At 37.6% G+C, this 27,947-nt stretch overlaps 1 protein-coding gene across 2 annotated transcripts in view; it reads left to right on the top strand.

Annotated features, from left to right (window-relative positions):
• FAM53B (family with sequence similarity 53 member B) overlaps positions 1-27,947 on the top strand; it is a 132,439-nt gene that overhangs the window by 54,046 nt on the left and 50,446 nt on the right. For both annotated transcript variants that reach the window (XM_081328483.1, XM_081328482.1), the window contains exon 5: positions 5,995-6,773. In XM_081328483.1, coding sequence (XP_081184609.1) covers positions 5,995-6,773 — 779 coding nt within the window. The remainder of the gene's footprint in view (positions 1-5,994; positions 6,774-27,947) is intronic.

Raw genomic sequence — 27,947 nt, 5'->3', positions numbered from 1 at the left:
GTGCCAATATATGTCACTTGATTATTTGAACAATTTAAATAAAATGCTTTCCATTATATGTTACAGTTTTCGAAAGATTTTAATAGTTTTTGGATCATGTAACCCAAATGGATGACATGCAGTTTTAACTGTTGAACATTACAAGTGATATACAATTACTATTAGCATCACAATTCTAATCACTAAGTAATGCAGTCATTCAGTGAGTCACTGCCAATTTTACAGTTTTATTTACTGTGGTCATTAGGCGAATCATGTGATTGTTAAGCAAATCCCCTTCTTCCCCGTTTGACTTTGTTTGTTGGAAACCCCCTGGAAAAGTCGCAAATGGCCATCATATGACCCTGGGATGCTGCATCCTATGTCAATACATGCTGGTTGCAAGATGCCCAAATTGCCATCACATCACCACAGGGACACTGCAACCACTGTAAGTGCGAGGACCACTTGTAAGTCACTTTTTTCAGCACACTGTAATGTATTTATTAAACAAATTTATATAAGCCACCCAACTCACAGAGGTGACTCATGACACCTTGAAAACATGAAACATGCTGAGCATAATTTTCATTTCATTTCTTGTTTTTTTTGTTTTTAACTTTAATTTAAATCTATTAGCACTTTCTAATCGTAGATATCGTAATGCATTATGTGCTAATTTCTGAACTAATCAAATGGTTTGGCATTTTATAGAGCAAACCACAATAACGTACGTACTTCAGATTAAGTTTTCAGGTGTTTTAAAAGTCTTCAGTTTTCCTCCTTTATGAGTTTAACTTCTGAATCTCACAGTGAAGTTACATTATTATTTCTAGTAATCTATCTTTTCATTTGACTGTTTATTATTAATTTTAATCAAGGTTTGACATTAGTTCTCTATCACTGATTTTTCTTTCAAACTGTTCAGAGAACAACTGTTTATTTTCTTCCAATATTAACCCTGACATAAGGTTTCAAAACGAAGCATCTAAGCAGTGGTTTTAAAGGTCAGCCAATACCAAGCATAGAAACTTTTTTTGTATTTGATGTCAAGGCCATTGGCTTTTGAGAAAATGATCAAAGAAGAAAGCATGGGATGAGCACATAAAGATTGTAGGAAAGGACCCAAGTTCTGTTTTGGTGCCTGATTATGAGGGGAAATTATTAAAAAAATAAAATGGAGACGTTATGGATAGTGATGCAGTTTGAGTATGATAGTGCATGGACTGTGAACTGTTCCTGAATGACAAAAAAGGAAAAAAGATTATTTCCTCTTGCATACAATACTAACAGAACTTTTTTTCTGGCCTTTGGATTGTTGCCATCTATTGCTTTTGCAGGCTTTTCTCCTAATAAATATTCATAATAGATACCCTCACATCACTAAGAACAGAATTTCCTTTTATTAAAACCTTCATCACTCAAGTCTTTGAAACTGAATCCACCATATGTACACCCCCATGTCATTCTGCTTAAATAGCCCTTTCATTCATCCAAATTGTTAGGATACTGAGCTGCTTTGGAACACAATTAAATTTGCACTCTAGCGCTTTGAGATTGATTGTAAGCCTTAATAATGTATGGACTTAAAAAAATGTTCTCAATGCTATAATCCCAGTATTTTTGCTTCATGATGAATAAGATATTAAATGGCTATTCAAATATGGCTAAAACTATATTTCATGCATAAGCAGTTTCAGTTCCAATCTTCTGATTTCCTTTGTCTCTTAGAAGAGAGAAAAATTAGAAGAAAAAAAACCACCAGTCCTGATAATAGCACAGAATCTGTTGCTTTTCTCTGCTTCTGTTCTCACGGTTTGTTTCTTAACAAAGCTACTGTCAGCTGAATTTAAGTCAGAACTTTAATAACTGTCAACCGCAGCAGATGTAGGTGAGATGTTGAAATGAATAAGTAGCCCATGCCAGCTTACAGTGGATTTATAATTCTAGTTGATTTTATTTTTATCCAAAAAGTCTGAAGTACATCTCATAGGAGGGAGGGTCCATATTCAGGATTCTTTTGCTCTCTGACCCATATTCTATCAACACAATGATATATCTTTAAGATCACAGTGATTTAAAAGGAAGTTCTTGGATGGGCCATAGCATGAACTGGTTGAGATCCATGGAATAATAATAGCAGCATATATTGAAGGTGAATGTTTTTTAACCCAATGGGAAAAATATTTTTTCCCTAAATTCAAGTGCTGAGTATGAGCAAAATATAAATAGAATAGAATAAAGTGGTTTGTTTGGACCTAATACTTAAACTTATGATTTAACTATTGATCTCTGAAAGAAATACAGAACTAAATGTAGACACTAGTTTTTAATAATAAAGTTAGATTTGATAAGGACTACTATGTATGACAGGAATTACTACTTTTTCTAATGACCTAGAATAGCTCAGAAGCTTCTTGTGTCTATTTTTTTTCTCCCGTATTTCTAATAACCTAGATAGTAATTTGTACAGTTATTACACTATTCTGATCAGGAGAATGAGCACTGGAATCGCAGTAAATTGATTTAGTCGAATAGTACAGTGGGGTTTTTTTCTTTTTACTGAACATTATAGATTTTATTTAGATTTCACTTAAGGCAAGCTTTTTCACAGGCAGGTGAAAACTCTTGATTGATGCTTCAGAGTTCTTAAAAGAATTAGCATCAGAGTCCTCTCTTTCTGAAAAATCTTACACTGTAGTTTCATTTACTGAATTCTAAGATGTTTTCATATGCCATCTAACCAAATGATCAAATAATAATAATAATAATAATAATAATAATAATAATAATAATAATAATAATATAAAGCACTAGGCAACTTTGCTAATATAGCTGGGGAAGAGTGAATACAGGTAGTTCTCGACTTACAAGCATTCATTTAGTGACTGTTCAAAGTTACGACACTGGAAAAAGTGACATGATCATTTTTCACACTTATGACCATTGAATCATCTTCATGGTCACGTGATCAAAATTCAGTTGCTTAGCAGGTGACTCATTTATGATGGTTGCAGTGTCCTGGGGTCATATGATCACATTTTGCGAACTTCTAACAAGCAGACTGAATGGGGAAGCCAGATTCACCTAACAACCATGTTATTAATGTAACAATTGCAGTGATTCACTTAACGACTGTGGCAAGAAAAGTCATAAAATGGGGCAAAACTCAACAAATGTCTCACTTAGCAACAGACATGTTGGGCTCAATGGTGGTGGTAAGTCGAAGAATACCTGTAATGTAGGCATAATTTATCTATTGTATGAATCATCTAGAAATGTTCTAAATACCGATACTGTACTCTCTCACGTAAAGTTATCAAGGCTTTTGTAAAATGGGAGGACTAGACCCCAGACCCAAAGCAGCTTGCTAGCACAACTGATTTCTGTTTTTGTTCCCTTTCGTCTGGTGTTCTTTTGGCTGTGACTAATGTAGCAGGAGGAGATGCGGTGGCTCAGTGGGTTAGGATGCTGAGCCTGTTGATCAGAAGGTCGGGAGTTTGGTGGGTCGAATCCCGAGTGCCGCGTAACAGAGTGAGCGCCTGTTACTCGTCCCAGCTTCTGCCAACCTAGCAGTTCGAAAGCACGTAAAAATGCAAGTAGAAAAATAGGGACCACTACGGTGGGAAGGTAACAGCGTTCCGTATGCCTTTGGCGTCTAGTCATGCCAGCCACATGACCACGGAGACGTCCTCGGACAAGCGCTGGCTCTTCAGCTTTGAAACGGAGATGAGCACCGGCCCCTAGAGTCGGAAACGACTAGCACGCATGTGCGGGGGAACCTTTATCTTTAATATAGCAGGACGATTATCTATGGAGATTCTCAATCATCCAGGTCATAGTTGTCCCAAAGGTGCTTTTCAAAAGGCAATTGGAGTTTCTTGTCTTCCTTGAAAACATTTTGCTTCTCACCCAGAACTGAAGAAGCTTCTTGGATGAGAAGTGAAATGTTTTCAAGGAAAAAAAAAACCAAGAAAATGCAGTTGCCTTTTGAAAAGCACCTTTGGCACAGAAGGAAAGTGTTTCTCAACCTTAGCGAGTTTAAGATGTGTAGAGGTCAACTCCCAGAATTCCCTCAGCCAGCAAATCCACACATCTTAAACTTGCTGAGGTTGAGAAGCACTACACCAGGATAAACAGTGGTACCTCAGTTTAGATGTAATTGTTTACTGTGTATTACTAGTTTTATGTGGCATTCTTAAAAGTGAAAAAAATAAAACAAGTGACAATTCAAAATAGTATAGAGAAGTGCATCTAGAAATGATCTTAGTATTTTGTTTGGATTGTATGATCATCCAACTGAAGATGGCAATTAACCATTGCCATTAACCATTGATTTTGAGCATTGGTGTATTGTTGAAATATGCTGTTGATTCATATAGAGGCTGTTTGTTTTTTTTCTCAAATTCATTCCTTGTCCTCATTTTTTTTAATTCACTTGCATAAAAATCCCTCAGTAACTGTTCATTTTATTTTTAATGATAACATTTTTAGCCTATTTTGTTATTACTAAAAACAGTTTTAGTAAGAAGACCTGGCTCTGCTTGGGGCCCTAATGGGAGTACCAGACTGGAGGTGGTGGATCAACTAATAGCAGCTCCCTCCCCCCCCTGTACATGCTGCTCCTTTCCTCCCTAACTTTTAGCCTTAGTTATAATCTGTATTTTCATTCTGTATTTTCATTGTGATTTTATACATTGGTACATCCACTTATGGCTTCATTTTGATGTTGTAAGCCACTCAGAGTCACCTTGCAGCGAGATTGGTGGCAAACAAATTTAATAAATAAATTTCCAATTTATAAAGGCAGATAGATACCTAGGCCCAAAATGCTTCCATTCCCCTTGCAACCTCTATATGGAAATCGTGTAGATTAAAAAATGGCACCTGTGGTGCTTCGTTTCATGTTCCCATAGGAACAGAATGTCATTTCTCATCTTTCTCAGAATGAAATAGAATCACATAGCAAAACCTTGCCAGGGAAACCATCAGCCTGGAACTTGAAACCGCTGCCGACTTTCTCACTTGTAGCAGCAGATGGGAGTGAAAATTGGAACAAAAAAGTTAGACTTGTGGAAGATGATGTTCATAGCCTGAAAACACTCTGGATCCCAGGTGTGAGCACAGGGAACAGACAAATGGATGCAACATGTTCCAAATGTTGTTTGCCAAAAGTTGCTCAACTTCTGTCATACCGTACCCAGCACTTTGGTGTTTCTTTTCATTGTTTTTTTGCGGCTCTTGGTCTCAGATAATTAACTTGTGTCATGCTCCATTTTAAATCAATAACCTGTGAAAACAAATCCTAGGGATTAATCCTAAAGAGACCCTGGAGACTTCTTATAACGTATTGTGCTTTTCAATAATATGGAGGATAAGGGATAAATAGCACTAATGAATGTATATTATTGGACGCAAATATAAATGGATACTTCTGACTGAAAGGCTCTGTGTCACTGTGATTCTGGAGAGGTGTAAACCTCTGGACACATCTTTCTTTGCTGGTCTTTTTATAGTGAACAAAATTTATTTTCTTGATAATTAATAGGTATCCTGTTCATTCTGACACTGTTTATCTTCAGTAGTTGCTTAAAGACAAAGAGATGGTTGTCACAGCGCAGGTAGCTAGATTCTGTGCAGCAGCACTAAAGGTTTGCCAAAACCTGATGAATTATAACTATTTTATACAATTAATGCACTAAATCTTTTGATATTATCACCCTGTTGTACTTCAGTACCTAATAACAATAGGCCTTTAAGGATTAATATTTAAGGATTAAATTTAAGGACAATTTAAGGATTAATATTACATTATAGCTTAGGCTTTTTTCTTATTTAGTGCAACTGATAGATAGGCTGCCAAATTACCGTATGATTTCAAAATAGATTTGTTTTTTTGTTGCTGTTTTATTCTGACTAGATACTCTTGGAGCATTTTTAATTGTACTGGTTTTTGACTGTAATAAATATTTGATTTATTGATTGATTGTATATTATCTTATCATTTAAATCTAGAAAATGACAGATGGAGAGATCTCAGCAGGAAATACCCCCTTCAGGTTGAACAGCCAAGTGCCAACATTTGGGACTGCTTGTCTGACAAAAGCAATGAAAGCTCCTTATGGCAGAGAGAGCCAGCTAACGCATGCTCAGTAACCAATTTGATCAAGGATCTCAGCCTTAGTGACCACAATGGCAACCCTTCAGCACCTCCCAGCAAACGCCAGTGCCGATCACTCTCTTTTTCCGATGAGATGTCTAGTTGCCGGGCTTCATGGAGGCCCATTGGATCAAAGGTCTGGACTCCTGTAGAAAAGAGACGCTGCTATAGCGGGGGAAGCGTGCAGCGTTACTCCAATGGATTCACAACCATGCAGAGAAGTTCAAGCTTTAGCCTTCCTTCCAGGTCATGTACTCTCTCCTCATCATATGACCAGATGGGATTTAGCAATAGATTTGGGTGTCAGCCATGCCAAGGAATGCGAAAGTCAGCCACTTATGGACAGACAAGTGATATTTGGAGTAATGATCATTGCTCTTCTGAGAGTGGTAGGGTTGACATCCAGCGATCTCTCTCTTGTTCCCATGATCAAATTTCCTTTTCGGAAAATTGTCTGCCCTCAGCAAACAGCACACCTGCCTCAACACCAGAGTTGACAAGGCGCTCCAATGGGCTTTCTCGAAGTCGGTCTCAACCATGTGTCCTTAATGACAAGAAAGTTGGAATTAAGCGAAGACGACCTGAAGAAATAAAGGAACAAAGACCCTCATTGGACCTTGTCAAGATGACACAGGTAAGAATTTGTTATCTCACACCAGGAATAGCATGGTTAGACCTGACATTTACAAAACAACTAAGGGATTTGTTTATGCATAGAAGTCTGCACTGTGTTGACATTGTTAGCAATAAAACTCAGCTGAATAGTTTCTTTATCTAGTTTTAGTTCTTTACCTAATTCCATATCTTCTTTCTGTGCATGGGTCAAAATTCATGGTTATTGTAATTAATATTTTCTCTAACTCTCCTGAGTTTGAAGACTTATTTTCATTTTTATTCAGAACAATGTTCTTCAGAAACTTAATTCACTTTATAGTGTAACTTTTAAATAAATTGAACATTTCTTACAATTCAGCATTATCGAAACTCAGTTGTTTTCCTCTAGGAAGAAATATTTTTTGACCATATATAAAACTGCTGAAGAGTTGCTTATATATTGTGGAAAGTGGAGGAAACCTCAAAGGCACCGGTGTTCACCTATTTTCTGTTTTGAATTCTCTAAACTAGGGAGTTCATTGTCTAATGAGCTTTGACTTCAGAGTCACAACTTCTGTAATTTTCCACTTCGTTATTGCTCTTCTCTTCAGCAGCAGTACTTTCCTGTTCACTCAGGAATCCAAAGAGCTGAACAGATAAGCGATCTGAACTATATATCAGAGGATGTGACACCCATACGTTTTTACTTTTAGTAAATACTTGGGGGGGAAAAAGGTTTTAAAAAGTGCGCGCTGCCTAACTGAGCTGTAAGAACTCTTAAAGTATGCCAAGTCCCTTTTATTCTCGTATCTAATAACTAAAGTGTTATGATTCAGTCGTTCTGTTGTTATTAATTTTATAAGCTTATGCTACTTAATAAAATATCAGCAATTTTTGTATAATCCAGAGATAAATTAGGCTTGAAAAGTAGCTTCCCACTGCTCTGTACCAGCCTGCTACCGGCCCTGCAGAAAAGGCAGGGACAACCCCTTTTACAAGAAGGCAAGAGGCTGGAATTACGCCTGCCAAATTTATTGCTACAAAAACAAATAGAACAAGACACGAACCAAGAAACAGGAGCTTTTCAAGCGGTTGCCTTCAGCAAACCAGCCCTCCCACGCATTCCCCCTTAAATACAGTTCAGGGCATGGCTTCTCTCTGCCTCCTTCCGAGGAGCCCCATTGCCTTCCTCTGTTTACTCCTGATTGACTGCCTCCTGCGTCGGGCGTCCTTGAACAGGGCCAGCTGTGGGTCATCTTCATCCACGCGGTCAGGCTCACACAGCTGGGTCTGCGTCGTGACCAGATGAGAGGGGCCTGGCTGAGGGCTGTCATCAAGCTGTCCAATCCCCTCAGCAAGCTCTTCAACACCCCCCTCCTCCTCCTCCTCTGAGTCGTCCGACCCAACTGCCGAACCCACAGGCTGACCCTGAATCACAACACCCACCAGCAGTGCATTAATTTTGCTTTTGTATCAGAATTCCAGTTTTGCTACCATGATATGTTTATGCCCTGACCCCCATAGTCATAAGGCTGGAAACACTGCCTATAGGCATGTAAAACAGCGGTATATCTCCAGGAGGCTTTGGTCTTAACTGCCTTGCATTGTATATCATTTTGGTATTTCTTCCAAATAAAATATGCTGCACTAAATGTTCCTATAGTTTTGTTAAGAGCCTATTTTTTCACCAAGTGCTCCTTTTTGTTTTTTGGGGTTGTTGTTTTTTTTTACTTTACTCGATTGAAATATCTCTTGATGGAAGGAACTTTTCTCCCCTCCATTCTGTGATGTATTTTATATACCCTTGGCTGATTGAAAAAATTGATCTGCTTTTGTTTAAACTTTTTATTCCCTAATGAAGTTTAGTAAATAAAAAGGGTAAGGAAAATAACATGCATGGGTGACTTCGGAGGCAAATATTACTTTAAACTGCTTTGGAATTAATTCCTGCTTGAAAATGTGTGAACTGTAATATGCTAATTTACTTTTATTAGCCAATAAACTAGATAAGTAGTAAAAATAAAGACTTATTATACTTTAGGAGTCCCAAGTTGAAATTCTACTACTTGGACTTCCCAGAAGCTTTTTACTCTTGTACTTGCAGAAATCTTTAAAAATATATAGTTCTTTGTGTCTATATCTAGGAATATTTGGGTATTCAAAGAAGTAGGAGCCAGAAAAGGGATCTCTAAATAAAACACATTTTTGTATTACTTAATTTTTTTTAACCAGCAGGGCTTTAAATATATCTTGCACATATTCAGCAGAGCATAGGGGACTTTCAATTGCTTTATTGGGATAAGAAGATTAAGATTAAGAGTGAAAAAGTATGCCTTTGAAGTTGCTCTGGGATAGGAAAATAAAGGTAAGAGAAAGATAAACTTGATCTGCTGTTATATTTACCTCCAAGAAGATTGCTAGAACTATAAGGTAAATATTCGGTGTAGATCTAATCTGCAAATTGAACTTAGATCCCCAGTGTTGTCAGTGAGATAATTTAAATGATGTTGGTATCAAAGGAAGAACAAAGTTTATAAAAAGGCACTCTAATCCCAATTATTTCAGCCTCTCAGAATCATTAATAGTTTAAATGACTTTCTCAAGTGTCAATGTAGGTTTCCTTAAAGAAATCAGCAGATTCATCTTACTCATCATATTTATTTATTTTATTTATTTATTATATTTTTATACTGCCCTTCTCCCGAAGGACTCAGGGCGGTGTACAGGGCAATAAATATAAAAACAGAATACAAAAGTTAAAAAACGATTAAATATAATGCCCAAGTTTAAAACAGTAATTAAAAACATATTAAAACCCCAACCCTGACCCATCAAACCAGGTCAGATTGCTCAAATAAATACGTTTTTAGATCGTGCCGGAAGGAGCGAAGGTCGGGGGCCATCCGGAGCTCAACCGGCAAGCGGTTCCACAGGTCTGGCGCGCCCACAGAGAACGCCCTCCCCCTGGGGGCCACCAATCGACATTCTTTGATCGGAGGCACCCTGAGGAGGCCCTCTCATCAGCAACCTTAACATTGCTTTATAGCAGGCATGTCAAACTCATGGCCTGCGGGCCAGATGCGCACCCATCCCATTGCCGGCAATGGGGGAAAAGTCACGATATGTCACATGACGTCACATGACATCGCGAGTTTGACATGCATGCTATAGTTTAGCAGCTATGACTCAGTTCATGTCCTTTGGTCATGTGTTTAAAGTCTCTTTTTCTCTCTGTGTTAATTAAAATGTAGTCAGTGACCAGACAGGTTTAAACCTTATTCCTACCAGTTAATTGCTTTAACATTTTTACTTTATTTGCTATAGAGCTGCATTATTTGATTGAGCAAACATATATAGAAATATATAGCCATCTTTTTGTATCCATATTAATTTGATCAAATGCAGAGCTACCTTTTGTGCATTTCATTTAAAACAATGGCAATAAACAATTCATGTTTTTTCTTACCTCTTCAATGGGTAAATTTAAGTCAAATTTAATCATTCAAGATAGAAATACTTCCAAATATTGGACCATTCATAGTTTAAAGTTGGATAAGCCGAGAATAATGAATAGTTGCATTTATTTATCTTTAAAGCTTGGATCATAGCTTGTGGATACTTCTTATCCAAAGACTCCTTTGCGCCAGTTAAATCTGTGGTGATGGACATATTTTCCCAAGTTTGGATAATTTTAGCCATAATTAGCTAGAACTCTTCTCAATTAAATAAGAATTTAATATTAATTTATTTCTATTCATGCCTGATATAGTTCCAGGTTTAAATGTTACAATGTCCGATTGTAGGATATATTAATTGAAGCAGAATGACAAAAAAAATTCTGAAGTTTCTCATGAACTGGAGATTTCATTCTGTAAGTACAGCTTATTTTTACATGTAAATGTCTATGTTGTCTTTTCTACTGCTAGAAAATTGTATGTAAGTTTTAATATTGCTGTCAGAATTTATTCAGGATCCAGTCAAACTTCCTGTACCAAAAGTTGATAATTTGAAATAGAATTTGGTAATATAACACAAGCTTTCTTGTAATTATAGAACTGTAGTTCAGCTTAAATTTTTTTAATAAATCAAAACTAAGTTCAATTTTTTAAATATAAATTTAGATAGTCTCTAAATTAATTTTGTGTTTCTTAGTAATGACAGTGTCCTGGATATCAAAGTCTAAAATACTTTTAATATGGTTGTAATAAAGAATTTATTTGATTGCTAAAATATTTTTGTAATACTTTATCCTGAATATTCATACAGTTAGAAGAACAACCTTGTGTGCCATCGAGTATGTAAAATGGTTAAATGAGAAAAGTAGCATTTTTATACTTTAAGTACATTTTCTTTTAAGGGTGCCTCCAAACATTGATGGGGTACTCACTATATCTGACAGTGATGCAGAGCAACACAATATGTTCTGCTGTACAGCAAGATTCCTACTGTGCAAAACAATACAAGATCTCATCTACCACAGCATTGAAGTTAACCATTTCTGTTGTGTGGGTCCTTGTGTGATCATAACCATCTGGATGAAAGAACTAAATAAATTAGTCCCAAATGGCAAATCGGAGATCTAAAAACATCTTGATAGAATATTACAAGAAGGCATTCAGGCAAAGCAAGCTCCCATGTAATTGTAATTGTGATCAGTCTTTTTCATCATATGCTGGTTTTAATGAATGGAAGAAAAGGGGGAGAAAAACCAAACCACCCCCCTGCCCCATAAAACCATGGTCATAATCTCCTAACTGGCCTTCAAAGTTATGGCCATCACAGCACTCCTGAGGTTATGTGATCACAATTCAGGCAATTGGTGACCACCCCCACTTACAACAGCTGCAGCATATTGTGGTGACGTGATTTCCATTTGCAACCTTCTCTGTTGGCTTCCCACAAGCAATGGGGAAACTAGCAAAGCGGTCATAAGTCATGCGAATAAGTTACTGATTTTTCTCCTGGGACCCCATCTCAATGCACTTACCCACATGCCTGCTGCTCACACTGCACTACAGCATCTCCCCCACCGCCCACCGGGACCCCGCATTCCATAGCATTCACCTGCTTGCCGGCCTGATTTCAAGCTGCCTAAGGAAAAGCTTGTTGTGACCAGGAATTGCAGCCTCATTGGCTTTGCTTGTGGGAAGTTGACAGTTCAATCATATGAACTCTTCACATAATGACCAGCAATCCTCACTTAACAGTGGCAGCGGGGACTGCTGGGATTGCTATTGCTAAATGATATGGTCACATGACATTGCACTTTACAGGTTGTGAGGCTACCTATATTTTTATATTAATACATCAGACTGCTGGATCTTTGCAAAAAAGGATTTTTGAAAAAAATGCTCCCTCTATTGGCTTTAGGAGTAGGCAATCTTGGCTCTTTTTTATGACTCATGGACTTCAACTCCCAGAAATCCTGAGCCAGCCACGCTGAAGGGAAAGAGAGAGGTTTCCAAGCTGAGCCATGCTGGCTCAGGAATTCTGGGAGTTGAAGTCCTTGAGTCATAAAAGAGCCAAGGTTGCCTACCCTGCACACATTAAAATTATTTACAAGGTTACTTCTTTAGGAACTAAACTTTTAGAATCTAAAACAGCTAGTAATTCAAAAAAGCCATCAGGAAAGAACCTCACATTTTTCATCTTCTGTCTTTTGGAAGGTAAAATTAGATAACAAAATAATCTATTTCTTATGTTAACATCTCTGCAATGAAATCAAAGGTAACAGGAAAGAAATATGAAACATTTTTTTTAATCCCATTTATATCCCGCCCTTCTCCGAAGACTCAGGGCGGCTTACAATTTAAAGCACAAATCAATGTGCTTAGCAATAGCCTTCATTCTATGTATATGCCTGCTTATTAGGGCTTTTCTCAATGTAATGTGTCTAATTTAGCTGATGCTAGAAAAAAGTAGTATCTTTTGTACACTCTTGAAAACTATTTTGAATCTATAACCATCTATTACAACTAAACCACTTTAAATTAAACAATTCTTAAGAATGAAATATTCTTAATTTGGACTTTACTTTTACTGTTTGGACTGTTGTGTGTTTTGAAAAATAGATTATTTAGAATCTAGATATGTTGCACTTCAGTCTTTAAATAATTAACCTAGTATATACATAACAATATATGATGTTTTCCATGGTGAGCTTAACATCAATAACAACATTTATTAAAAAGGCTAAAATAATTTCTGGTGGTATTATCTGTACATTAAAATTTTGTTTAGTCACAATCTTTCACTTTTCACATTCTGGACAAGCAGTGGTTATGTATCCTAGCAAAAGATGTTACATATGTGCATAAGCGTAGTCAGTAGCATATGCCTTTTTAAAAATATCAAACATGCAAAGAAACAAAAATAAGTCCAAAATATCTGTATTACATCCAGAAATGACAACTTTGCAACAATATTTCTCACCCTAAGGATACCTGCATACATGCAAATGCTTCTCTGGGATCAGTAACGCAGCAGGGATTGCTTTTTCCTTCCAGTAACAGATTGCTGGGAAATACCAAACATGGCCTTGAGAATTCCAATGTTGGTTACAAATTTTTCTGGATGTGGTTGGAAAGAGGCTGTTTGGCACCGGAGACCACTGCCATGAGAAACACAGCTCTGGGTCGGGGTTCGGAGCAGCTCCGGGTGGGGGCTCAGCACGGGCTGCGGCGTGGCAACTGCGGGGAGGGGAATCCCCACAGCGGCTGCGAGGAGGGGAATCCCCGCAGCATGTGGCTCAAAGCCGCAGGGGCGGGGGTGCAAAGGACGGGCGGTGTCGCCATATATGTGTGTGTGTGTGTGTGTGTGTGTATGTATGTATGTATATTCAGGTGAACAGATATCGATATAGATATATATATATTCTGGTGAACAGATCCAGCATTCTGAGGCATTGGTAGTGATAGTCAAACGAATAGATGCTTTGCTGATAATGGGATTTATGTTTTAACTCTGAAGAAAAAAAGAGATAGAAATTACTGAGTTGGTTTTTCTTTTCTATTTTTTTAAATAATTACATTCACCAAAAATGTGACCCAAAACATAAAAATGATATTAAAGGTTAGGTATGTTTACCCTGTCCAGTTTTTTCCCCACTGCCTGGACACTAATAGAATTGCCTTTATGAAGAATTGCATTATTGTGCAAGGACATTAGATAGATATTGATGCAGCGAAAATTCATACAACAGTGAACTGGGATATTTGTATGTATTCTGGTAGGAACACAATGAAATCATTTGTTGTGACAGGCAAGAAAGAACTTTGCCTAAGGCACTGGAGTAATTCAGGAGACTAGAGTCCCTCTTCTCAATCTTTCCTCAGTGTTTTTTCTGTGTGACCAAGGCAAATTGTTCTGTTTTTTCCCCCCTGCTCCATAAAGAGTTGTTGTGAGCCATAATCGATTGCTGTTCTTAAGGTCACAAAGATTCCTAGAAAGTAGAGTTTATAGAAAAGAGTGGAAGCAAAGTTTTTAAAACCAACAGTGCCTTTTTTTCTTTTTAAAGGAGCACAACAGAAAACATAGGAGGCAGTACTCTTTCCCACACAGGCAGCAATTCTGTGCTCATGCTTCAAGATCAAAAATGGAATCTGCCATCTTTAACTTATTCATGATCAGTCTTTCGCCAATTAATTGGCAGGTATTTTATTTCATTTTATTTCATTATTTTATTTTTTATTTTACTTACTGGATTTATAAGGCTGCCCCATTCAAACAGTGTGACTCAAAATAATAAACCACACATGCAAAGACATATAACATGAAAACCTACTAGATAATCAAGGCCATGTTGGTGGGAAGATCACATTCCTTTCTTCCTCGTTTATTCGAATTTACTTTGCTTATGGGAAGCTTGGAAGTGGAGAAGGAATTGAGGGGGTGTATGGGTCAGGAGTGGTACACAAGGGAGCATAAGAGGTGCTGTGTGGTTGAGAAAGGTGCGTTCGTGTGTATCACAAATGAACAAATGGGAAGGGCATGTAGGTGAGTGGCATAGATCAAGAAGGGTGTCTGGGGGTTCATGAGATGTGTCCTGCGGGTCAGATAGGACACTTGGGTGGGTCAAGAAGGGACTGCAGGGTTCATGGAGCATGTGAGAGGTGTCATGCCAGTTGGGGATGGTATGCATAGGGGTTGTGCATGTTGGGAAGAGTGCATGGGGGTGTGCCATTCAGTCTAGGTCAAGGAGGATATGGGTGTTTGTGGAAGAGGTGCTGTGTGGGTTGAAGAAGGCATGTGGCAAGACAGCACAGATCAGGGAAGATCCATAAGGAGTTACATAGACGAGGGGATCATGCCACGGTGGTACAGGATGGGAAAATTGCGTGGGAATTCCTTCCTCTCTGTTCTACCTTTCCTCCTTACTCAGAACGTTGCTAGATGGGGGGCAGGGACGAAGAGATTGTGAGACTGGCTAAGAAACTGTCACAGAACATTGAAAAGTATGTATGTATGCATGTATGCATGTATGTATATGTTCCCACAGTAACAACCAGTAGCACTGAAGAGGCCACAGCTTCCCCAAATTTCATTCCCTTAGGAATCATAGATCCCAGATTTTGGACATATTCTGTAAGTTAGCCCATTTCAGGTGCCTTGATTCAAGAATTGTTGCTCAGTGATGCACCATTTTGCCTGGTTAAAGGTTAAACTACTAAAACAATGAGAGTTTTAGTAGAATGGAAGGATAGATAGGTAGATAGATAGATAGATAGATAGATAGATAGATAGATAGATAGATAGATAGTTGCGAGATAGGTAGATGATAGGTAGACAGACAGATGATAGAATATATAAACATACAATACAAAATATACTGTCACTTTTATTTGATCACCAGCTGTGTTCAATATAATGAAAACCTGCCTCTTCTCATGGTAATTGCACATTCTTTAAGGTAACTCTTGTGCCCCTTTTGAATATGCCCGTGGTGGCGAACCTATGACATGCGTGCCACAGGTGGCACTCAGAGCCCTCTCTGTGAGCACGTATGCCATCACCCCAGTCCTAGGCCTTCAGCTGGCCTTTATAATACCTTTTCGCTTTAGGCCTCTGCTGCCTTATGCAAAAAAAAATAATTCAATCAATCAATCAATTTTAACTTTCGCGGGGAAAAAAGAAATCTTGCAAAGTTGGAATTGATTGAACTTTTTAGTCCCACCCAGTCTGCCGTTACCACTGTAGCCATGCCCACTCAATGGGCCACACCCACCCAATGGGCCGCGCCCACCCAGCACCCGACAATACATAAGTGGGTTTTGGGTTGCAGTTTGGGCACTCGGTCTCTAAAAGATTCGCTGGTATATGCTATTAACTATGGAAGTATGGGCTATGGGCAAGAATACATTTAGTAGCTATGGGCAAGAATGCATTTAGTAGTAACAGCGTGTATGAAAATATTTTGCTGTAAGGGCTTATCCCACTTTATCTGCATTCTACCGATAGTTGTGGAACATTTTTTTGTAAACAGGCATTCTATAGATTAATTTGATTTGCTGATTGCTAGCTTTTTAAAAGAAAACTCTAGTAAAGCTTTAATAAATGCTTTTATTCCAAATATTTTGTAAGCTGGTTTGAACAACTCATTGGAAAATAGATTTCATTTCATTTAAAAATCACCAAATCCTGTATCTGTCATACTGTCAACCATGAAGTTTTAATTATTTCTGCAGTATATATTTATACTGTTTTCAACAAAATAGTTTACAAACCCTGTATAATTACATATAGAGAATTTTTTAATTATTCTTTTTGAGAAAACATAACTTATAAAATATATAAGGTATAATTTATATTATAAATTATAAATATATAATTACATAAGAGAACCAGTTTGATATAGTGCTCAAAGCACTAAGCTAGAAACCAGAAAACCATGATTTCTTGTCCTGCCTTAGGCCCAATACCAGCAGGATTCCTTAGGCCAGTCACTTTCTCAGTCCTAAGAAGGCAATGGCAAACCACTTTTAATTATAATTTACTGTCATAATTTTCCACTCGTTTGTAGCTGTCAAATAGGCTGTATAAACACACCCGAATCTAGTAGTTTAATGAGAAACATTAATGAGGTTAGGCTCAAAATGAACTAAGGCTTGCGAACCAAAGTCAAAAATAACAAAAAAATCTTCTTTCAACATGTAAAAAACAAGAAAAAATTTAAGGAAATGATTGGTCCATTAGTGGGGGAAAGTGGCAAGAAGGTGACAACAGGGAGAAAGCAGAACTATTTAACTTGTTTTTTTGCATTTGTCTTTACACAAAGGGAAAAAAACAGTCCAACCTATCAAAAACAGTACCATAAAAAACAGATTAGAAACACAAGTTAAGATAGACAAGAAAATGGTAAGTGAGCACCTGTCCAGCCTAGACGAGCTCAAATCACCAGGACCAGATGGATTACACCCCAAGGTTCTCAAGGAACTGGCAGACGTGATCTCAGAACCACTGAACTATATCTTTTAAAGATCCTGGAGCACTGGGGAACTACCAGAGGACTGGAAAAGAGCTGATGTAGTTCCCATCTTCAAAAAAGGGAAAAAAATGGATCTAGGAAATTACAGACCTATCAGCCTGACCTCAATACCTGAGAAGATTCTGGAAAAGATAAGCAACGAATCAGCAAACACCTAGAGGCAAACAAAGTCATTACTAAAAGCCAACATGAGTTTGTCAAAAACAGATCATGCCAGACAAAACTTATTGCATTCTTTGACCAAGTGACAAAATTAGTGGACCAGAGGAATGCCGTGGATATAATTTACTTGGACTTCAGTCAGGCATTTGATAAAGTAGATCCCAACCTACTACTTGATAAGATAGAAAAATGTGGGTTAGACAGCATCACCACCAGATGGCTTCGTAGCTGGCTGACCGGCTGTACTCAGTGTGTGGTCCTCAATGGAACTGCATCTACATGGAGGGAAGTGTGTAGTGGGGTGCCTCAGGGCTCTATTCTGGGCCCAGTGCTCTTCAACATCTTCATCAACTATTTGGACAAAGGGATAGACGGAGAAGTCATCAAATTTGTAGATGACATCAAGCTGGCAGGAATAGCCAACACTCCAGATTAGATAGGTTTAAGATACAGGAGGATCTGGACAGACTTGAACAGGAGGATCTGGACAGACTTGAACACTGGGTGCTATCTTAACAAAATGAAATTCAAATGGTGAAAAAGTAAGGTTCTACATTTAGGCAAGAAAAACGAAATGTACAGGTATAGTATGGGTCAGGGGTAGGCAACCTTGGCTCTTTTATGACTCGTGGACTTCATCTCCCAGAATTCCTGAGCCAGCCATGCTGGTTCAGGAATTCTCGGAGTTGAGGTCCACGAGTCATAAAAGAGCTAAGGTTGCCTACCCCTGGTATAGGTGGTACCTTGCTCAATAGTAGTAACTGTGAGAGGGATCCTAGTGGACAATCACTTAAATATGAGCCAGCAGTGTGCTGCAGCTGCCAAAAAAGCCAACACAGTGCTAGGCTGCATTAACAGAGTGATAGAATCAAGATCGTGTGAAGTATTAATACCACTTTACTGTACAATGCCTTGGTAAGGCCACGCTTGGAATACTGCATCCAGTTTTGGTCACCACAATGTAAAAAAGATGTTGAGACTCTAGAAAGAGTACAGAGAAGAGCAACAAAGATGATTAGGGGACTGGAGGCTAAAACATAAGGAACGGTTGCTGGAATTGGGTATGCCTAGTTTACTGAAGAGAAGGATGAGGGGGAACATGATAGCAGTGTTCCAATATCTCAGGGGCTGCCACAAAGAAGAGGGAGTCAAGCTATTCTCCAAAGCGCCTGAAGGCAAGACAAGAAGCAACGGATGGAAACTAATCAAGGAGAGAAGCAACCTAGAACTAAGGAGAAACTTCCTGACAGAACAATTAACCAGTGGAACAACCTGCTTCCAGAAGTGGTGAATGCTCCAATACTGGAAGCTTTTAAGAAGAGACTGGACAGCCATTTGTCTGAAATAGTATAAGGTTTCCTGCCTGAGCAGTGGATTGGACTAGATGACTTCCAAGGTCCCTTCCAACTATTATTATTATTATTATTATTATTATTATTATTATTATTATTATTATTATTATTATTATTATTATTATTATTATTATTATTATTATTATTACATACAGTCTAGGCTGAAATGGAACTGCCATTTTATCTATTATACTTCCCTTCACAGAGGTTTGTAAAAGAAAGCTAAGTATTATTGTTTATAACCACATAGTGATAACATGTCTGCACAGACCTGGATTTACATTCTCTCTTCATAATTACCTATATCAATCCTGCATGTTCACAGCTGAGCCAACTTGGAAACTGGTTTGTGCAAGAAAAATCTGCTTGGATGCCACAGCAAACATCTCGTATTTCCATTTTCAGACTGGCTAGTTGCAATTCTGCCAAGTTCCTTGTGATTGTGGTCAGAAGGCAGGGTGAGGGTAGGAGCTCACTAGGAATTTGGTTCCTGTGCGAATTTGGATGAGCAGTTAGGCATGGATATACACATGTATACAAAACATACATGAGTGTGTGTATAATATATGTGTCTGTGTATAATATGTGTTTGTGTGTGTGTGTGTGTGTGTGTGTGTGTGTGTGTGTAAAATATGATCTCTTTAAAGAGAGAGAGAAAGAAAAAACACTATACAAGTGGCCCTTTTTGCTGTCACTTCTTTGAAAGGAATTTGGTTACTGACTTTAGGGTGATTTGTGCAAATATCTACAGCTTGTGTAGGGACTGCCTCTCCTGCTGCCCCCTACAGAGCAATTGAAAAGAAGTCTGCTCCATCCTTTGAACACCGAAAAGCTTTCAGTTTAAAAATATATGTGTGAGAAACATTGTGCTCAGGCAAGTTTAGATATTCAAAACCTCCAACGTGTATAACACTTTACTTTAGCATTTGAGGAACAGTAAGTGGGGTTTTGTGTTTGTTTCTTTTTGTTCATGCTGTAGCAGAACAGCTGCTCATAGAGCTTCCATTCCCTCTTTTTCATTTTTTCCCCCCGTGTTGTTTTAATCCCAGACATCAATCAAACCACAACACTAAAAAGGGGCAGAGAAACACAATTTGTTCTAGTATTAGCCTTGACATGCTTCTCTCTGATTGGGGAAGGCGGGAGATAGAATTGTGGAGTAATGTAATAGAATTACGTTAATTTCTTTCCTTAGTAGGATAAAGGAGAGTGGTGAATAGCACCGCCTTTGAAGGGAACTTTTAAATATCTACAGCAAATGACTTAATTTAACTATCTACACAATGTTAATAGCCTGTTCAAGAAAGCATAAAACCATTCGGGTTCATTGCAGGGATACCATAATCCATGGTCTTTGTTGGTCCAATAGGATGTGAGCAACATAGTATCAAATGCCAGCCAGGTAAGTCATATCAGAGTTGTCAGCTCTCTGAGAAAGATTCAGAGCTACAGCGAGCAAAGTAGATGGGGCCCAAGTGTTATGCTAGTATGGTAAGTGTATAAAGAAAGGATGTGCAGATGTGCAAAGGATGTTCATTTATCACACTAAGTCTTGGCTTGTTGAACCATGGTTATTGGCAAGTCAGAAAGAAACCACATTCAGACTTTGCTTTATTTGTGGAAGTAACCACAGAGGCAATAACTTCCAAACCAGTATTATCAACTGCTATGACTTGAGAAGTAGAGGGTTTTCTTCCCTGCTGTATTGTATAGAGGTTCGTTGCTATACAGGAACTACTATATTCTGTTACAGTATGAATTTTCAGCACAAAACAAAACATATATCTCCTTTCTTACAGTTTAGGCATGTGCTCAATTTTTTTCCCTCGTTTGCATTGCGTTCAAGATTGGTTATGGAGCCATTAACAGTTTTTGATTCAGTTTTATAACTTATTTAGTTTGATGTATTTTACATTGTATTTTATATCTATGTTTATATGGTAATCTTATACACTCTAAATAGGCAATAAATATGCATTTAAAATAAACAGCAATAGGTAATAAGCCTGCATTTAAAATAAGTAATTGCATGGAATATCCACATTATTTCTTAGTGGCTTTACTGATGGTGACATAATTAAGCTGGTGACCAGAGATCTGTGGCCAGTTTTCTTTAACGCCTAGTATCTAAAAATGCATGACAGTTACTGTCAACATGAAAAGTAATCCTGAGCTAAGAGGGGTTTTGAAGCTTTAATGAAGGGAGATAGAGGGGGTTTAAAACAGGGGTTCCACAACCTCTGGGACTGCAGCTTGGTACCGGGCCACGGCCCATTGGGAACCAGGCCATGCAAATAGTGGACAAGTTGGCGAAGCTCCATTTGTGCAAGTGGTGGGTGCACACACAAAATCATCCTCTCCGCTTCCCATCACTGCTAGTGTCAGGCTGCAGAGCCAGAAGGCTTGGGGACTGCTGCTTTAAAACATCCCGAAAGTTCAGCTACACCTGAATCCTGTTCTTATGAAGAAAGAAAAATTGTGTGTTTGTGTGTTGATTATGACTGTGTGGAGAAAGGTAAGATTAAAGCTTCAGAGAAGCATTTTAATTAAAAAAATGGATTCATATTAGGTGTAAATTGCCACACTTCAACCAAACATGAGATAGCACTGCTTTTGAAGGGCAGCAGCCTTAAGCAAAGTGATTTTCAAAATAAGTACAGTAAGTCATAGGAAAATATTCTACTAGAATACATCAAAATAAATCTTATTGCCTGAAAAATAATAACGAGTAGAAATTATTTGGAGCATAAAGGCATAATGTCTAATGTCAACTTCATGAATTACAGTTGAGGAATGAACATTCATCAGATTGTGCTGTAAATAGTTTTTAGATGTACTGGCCCCATTAGTCTAATCTAGGGGTGTCAAACTGCTGGCCCGTGGGCCAGATGCATCATACCGAAACCGCGCCTCCCCCATTGCCGGCAATGGCAAAAAAAGTCATGATACATCGCGACGCATCACATGACCATGACATTGCGAGTTTGACACCCCCTGGTCTAATCTTATTCAGGATAAGGAAACATCTGGAGTTTGAAAACCAGGTTGCTCAGCGTGCAAATCTCAACTACAGAAGAACCTCACTATCACTACAATACCCATACATAAACCATATTGGTCTATCTATTTAGAATTCTCCTTTCACTTTAAGGAAGCAGCTCTCTACATATATGTTACTCATATAAAGTTATCCCCCTTATTCAAGCAAGTGGGAAATCTTTATGGAGGAGCTTCATATATGTGCAATAGGTTTATGATCCCACGTCCATAAGAGTAGTATAATGTTTTGATAAATATGTTGCAGTTTAATTTCCTGTTACATTTTCTAAGCTAAAATATTCATTAAATATAAGGTTTCACGGACTTCTATAGATGCATTCAATGTTTTCTTTAACAAGGATTTTATATAAATTGATAAATGCATTGTGAAAAGAAACAGAGGAGGAACAGCAAGAGAATAAAGTGCTAATTTAGCAATATTGTCCCCTCACAAATTGAAGTTTGCCTGAACCACCAAATATTTATTTGAAAAATACATATATTGTAATACCTGAGTCTTTTCCCAGGACCCAGTTCAAATCCAACTACATATAATCAATGTCTATCATTTTAAAAGTATGGAAAACTGCTGCCTGAGTTTACTCTCCCTACAAATAGTATTCTATATTAAAAACACTTAAAACAAGAACCCAAATATGGGAAGCCTAGTATGGGGTTAAACCTGATTTTCTTGTTAGGTTCTTGTCATAGGTATAACCTACCCTCACTTCACTTTCTTTGAATTTGATAGCTTTGTTCAGTATCTCATGACATATCACTGCTTGACAAACAGAGCCATAGTGGTTATTGCATTATATGCAAAGTCAAGAGTGCCCTGTAGAATTTCCTTGCATATCCATGATAAGGATTGGACTAAAGTTCGTGGAAGAGATGCAAAAGATTCTGGAAGAAATAAGCTTTATCTTAATGATGCTTGTCTCGTCAGCACTTCTTAAACTGATTAACACATACATGAGGATTTATACATCTGAAAAAATAGAAACGAATGAAAGTATGGAATTTTAATATAGAGAGGTTCCATGTCCCAATGCAGAATTTTGGCTATATGGCCATTTTTTAGTCAATGTGTAAGGAGTCTGGAGTAATGAATATTTATACAATATGTGTATATAGGTTACTAGTAAGTGATTAGAGAACAAACAAGATGTATACAAATCCTAGCCAATATTGCATCTTTCTTCAGCTTGTTCCCAATGGGTTGAAACTACATACACATCTGATATTAACACAATATGGTTAAGGAGATTGGTTTTGAATATTTTTTTTTCTGTATAATATTGATAACTAACATCTTTGCATAATTAAAAGCTAGCAAATGACATGTTTGCAAAGTTGCTGTTGTTTTAGGCTACATAATGGCTATTTTCATGTTGGGGAAAAAATTTCTTTACAGATCTTCTATGTTCTAAATACCTTTAGAGATTCCTGGGAAACATAAAGGAATCCCCCCTAAATCATCTTAAATCTGTATTTAGATTTGCCCTGAAATTATCAAGATTTAGGTCTTGAAAAACGACATTCACAGCATTTAGAATTTGTGAAAGGAAGCAAAGAGTCCACAACTATGAAGTAATTTAGTATGTCTGGGCCCTAAGAAGACTAGATTTGTGTGTGTGTGTAGGGGTGTGTGTTATATAGTGAATTGTATAAGACCCACAAGATCTTTTCTAACTCTAGGCTTGAGTCTAGTAGTAAGCAAGATATCCAGACTCCCTTGGATTATTAGCAGTGCTTGTAAAGAATGGGCAGGTGTAGTTATTTAGCAGACAGCTGCACTGCAGACTCATAAATGTTGGTTCTTTATTTCTCAGGCAGCTTCGACAGACAAATGCATTGAGACAGCAATTTGTCAGTTGAATATACAGCTGCCTTTGTTTTCCTGCTAACGTAGCAGCATATGGAAAGAGGAAATAAAAAGATTCTGTTCTTTGTGCTAAATATACTATAGCTTAATCATTAATAAGAAATAGGCCTGGCATGGTATGGGTCAAATGTTCATAAATGGACAGATTCCCCATAGAAATGGGGCAGAAGAGGTAGCTGCTTATAAAAGATTAATTTAAGGTCAAGATTAGGGTTGTGCATATTTGCATTTTTCATTTACAGGAGGGAAAATCTTGTATCTGCAGCTGTATGGTAAGTGCCCCAAACACAGCACCAGGTTCCTAAATAGTTATATTAATCCAGCAGAGGAAAAAGAAAAGCTCAAGTAATGCCTCTTTGTGTAACGTTTGGAACAGTAAACCCCGATCTCAATAGCATGTTAGCCATGGCTTTGCATGAGGAATGAAATGAACAGTACTGAAAATGGAGTACTGTGCATAATTCTTTATCAAAAGTAGTCTTTCAAATGCTAAGTGGAATATGTGAATATATATGCACGTTTTTGAAAAGAGAGAACACTTTTAAGTGAATAAAAACAAATGTTCTATAAAGTAAAGCAATATGGGAAGAATTTCTTAAACTGTAAAGAGTAAATTTTTCAGACAAAATGCCCACTACTGAAACTTATACTTTTGTAATATGAAAGCATGGAAAACTATGAAAAGGGAGTAGAAAATAAATCTGTTGTATTGAATGGAAAGCACTAATATTATAATTTAGGTTTCAGGCTAGGATCTTGATTTTTGTAAATCAAGGTAACAAAGAAATGTCTCTAAATTGCTGGATTCTCATATCACAATTCATAATGTGAATTCACTCTGAAGCTTAGCTTGTTCCGCAATCTAGATAACAAACATGCTTTAAACAAATTATGACTTAGCATAATGAATGACCCAGGTTAATATATTATTTCATTAGCAGGTATATTGCCATTCTGTAATATGGAATACTTGTGCTTGGATATGCATGTAATAGTTTGTATTCAATCTGCCAACATATATTTCCCCAGATTGATAGTATCTGTCCTGAATAAATTAATTTTACTTATCTGAAAGGACTTCGTGCCATACAAAATCAAGTTTCATAATTCATCATTTTCTTAATGGAATAATGAAACGCCACCTAGGATAGCCCCTACCTGGCAAGATAGGCGGCAAATAAATAAGCAAGTTTCATGAAGGAAACCAATTTTAGAAGATTAAAATGGAAAGGAAATTGGAGCAAAGCAACAAAAAGAATACCAACAACAAAACTATTCCCCCAACAAAGGGGTATTCTGAGCAAAGAGATTAACTCTCTTTGCTCAGAATACACAGCTATGTGTCAAAGTAGAAAATGTATTTAGTAATAAAATTTCAACAGCTGCAGTGTGGATTATGTGGCATTAAACGTTTGGCAGAAAAGCTAGCTACAGTTAGAAATGGTATGAAGTTAATTCTTCTCAGTAAAGATACATCTGTAGTAGTACAATAAGATGATATTATTAAAGTGCCAAGTGAGAAGGCATTTGCTTGGATTCTCGAAAGTCTGAGTCTTTCCCTCTTGGTGATTTCACATTCTACACGAGTTCCTGCAAACCAATCAAATATGAATGAGGCCATTGGAATGTGGCAGAACAACAGGTGGTTGGTTAAGGTAAAAACTGTCACTCCCTTGGAATACAATTGATCATAGAAAAATAGATAGATTTAGATCCTGAATGGCAACAGGGAAAGTAGGGAATTCATAGCCTTTAAAGTTGTGCAGTATTCCACCCCCCCCATCCACCCCCCAAGAAAGGTTTGAAGTGTGGACAGATCCGAAACACTCTTTTTGGAATAAAAATTTCCTAATAACTGTATGTGTTTTGAATACAGAACCAGTAGGTGTACCTAGATTACAAATGGCTGATGGTTACTTCCAACAGTGTATATTTAGTTACTTTGTAAACCAGTTTTATTGTACCTGACAAGAAATCAAAGTTATTTCTTTTATTTCTTTATTAACTCATTTATCTAATGGAATAACTACACATGATTATCTACACAATGGCCAGTTGATAAATTATTGGGATTTCTTAAAGTAATATTTAAATTCCCCATAATTCACCTCAAAATCCAATTCTAAAATATCTTGTCTTGAAATACTATACATGAAAAATACGGTGTTAAAATTTTTAATAAAGCTTGCAAGTTGTAGACAGTTATTACATGGGCATGCTCAAGAAATGCATCAATCAAGCAAGATCTCATTTTCTTTAATGAGGCTCACTAAATATCCTAAATTGTTTTGGGCCAATCCCTATTTCATGTCAGATCTACATTCAGAAGAATTCAGTGCAATTCATAACCAGGTTAGTTTTTTTCTGAACTAGTAAGACTTTATATTTCCAACTGTCTCCATTCTTAGCATTATTATATTGCTACTATATGTCCATTGACCTTTGATTGCAATTAGGACTTGTTTTATATTTGTATAGTGTGAAAGCCAAGCGGTTCAACATGTACTATGTTAAGCAAAGATTAAGCAATACTCTCATCATCATCAACCATCCCATCTTGGATCACTTTCTTTTCTAGAACATTTTTCCAAGTTTTAGCAACCCCTCTAAGAAAAGGGATAAACTTGTCCTTTTTATTATTTGCCTTCAGTGATTTAGTCCTCAGACCCCAGTTGATTGGTGATCATATCACTCACCTACTATAAATACAAAACTATACTACAGTATGCCCATGAGCCAACAGACTTGTGTAGTAGCTGCTTGGTTTTTCTGCTTTTTCTCTTCTTGGTTCCAGGCCTCTCAGCAGTAGATAACTATAGCTATTTCCTTTATATATTTTCTCCATCAGCCAAATTTGCCCTATGCCAGTGATGGCGAACCTTTTAGAGACCGAGTGCCCAAACTGCAACCCAAAACCCACTTATGTATTGTCAGGTGCTGGGTGGGCGTGGCCAATTGGGTGGGCGTGGCTATGGTGGTAGTGGCAGACTGGCTGGGACTAAAAAGTTCAATCAATCAATTCCATCTTTGCAAGATCTTTTTTTTTTCCTCGAGAAGTTGAAATTGATTGATTGATTGAACCTTTTTTTTTCCACACTGCAGTGGAGGCTTAAAGGGAAAAGGTTTTATAAAACCCAGCTGAAGGCCTAGGACTGGGGCAACGGCACGCGTGCCCACAGAGAGGGCTCTGCATGCCACCTGTGGCACACGTGCCATAGGTTCGCCACCACGGCCCTATGCCTTTGTAAGTAAGCTTTCTGTGCAGTGTATATAAAGAATGGTTACTTGGATACTGTAGCTCTTCAAACTTTGTTTGGCATGTGGGTTGAAAGCTAAAACATTACAGAAAGGTAAATATTTTACCTTGTTTGCTAGAGAAAACAAGTGTTTGTGTCATATGAAGATACTAAGCAAAAGAGTTGTATCTTTAGAAGAGGTCAGGGATGCAATGGAGAATGAGAGACACAACTTAAATGGTTGTGCAAGTGCTGACAGTTTCTCCCAAATATTGCTAGCCTGAATCGTCCTTGGTAACACTATATTCTCTAGATGTTGTTCTATTTATTACTTGCATTTTGCCCTAGATTGTTCTGATACTGTATTTCATTTGAGACAGCTGTCTCTTTTTTTAAGGTGCTATTGAAAAGCTTGCACTCGTGCATATTGACTGTAATTTTATGCATTTTCCAACAGATAGAGGGTCCTTGTGAAAGGCATTGCTATAGAAGGATCTTTTTGTGCTCTCTGAATTTAGACCCCCTTTTAGTCCTACTGAATGAGAAATGTGGAAATGAAGCGATCCTTTTTTTTTCAGTATTAACTAGTGATTTACAGTTCTTGCAGGCTTCTGTGTTTATCACCAGGCATAGTTATAGCAAACAAATTTAATATGTAACCTATGTGGGTTGACTGGGGACGTTAGTAGATTCAGTATAATTGTGAATCATTGCACAGAGATAGAAGCTTTGGCTGTGCTGAAGCCTTACATTCTGTAGTAGATGCAGAGGATACAATGAAAGAGATTTACAAAATGAACCTGAATTTTTACTTACTTAGTAGAATCCTATTAAGTTGCTTCTGCCTTTGCACCTGAATATCGGCAAGACGAAAGGAACCTGCCCCACTTTACATCGGGGAAGACTGTGTGGAGAGAGTTTCCTCCTTTAAATTTCTGGGAGTCTACCTCTGCGAAGATCTGACCTGGAAAGTTAATACAACCCAGGTGGCCAGAAAGGCCCAACAGAGACTTCACTTTCTCAGGGTCTTGCAGAAGAACAGGGTAGAACAACGGCT

The sequence above is a fragment of the Vipera berus genome (genome assembly GCF_964194415.1).
Source record: "Vipera berus genome assembly, chromosome: 5".
NCBI lineage: Eukaryota > Metazoa > Chordata > Lepidosauria > Squamata > Viperidae > Vipera > Vipera berus.
Note: the sequence above shows the minus strand (reverse complement) of the source record. Positions and strands in the feature narration are given on the sequence as shown.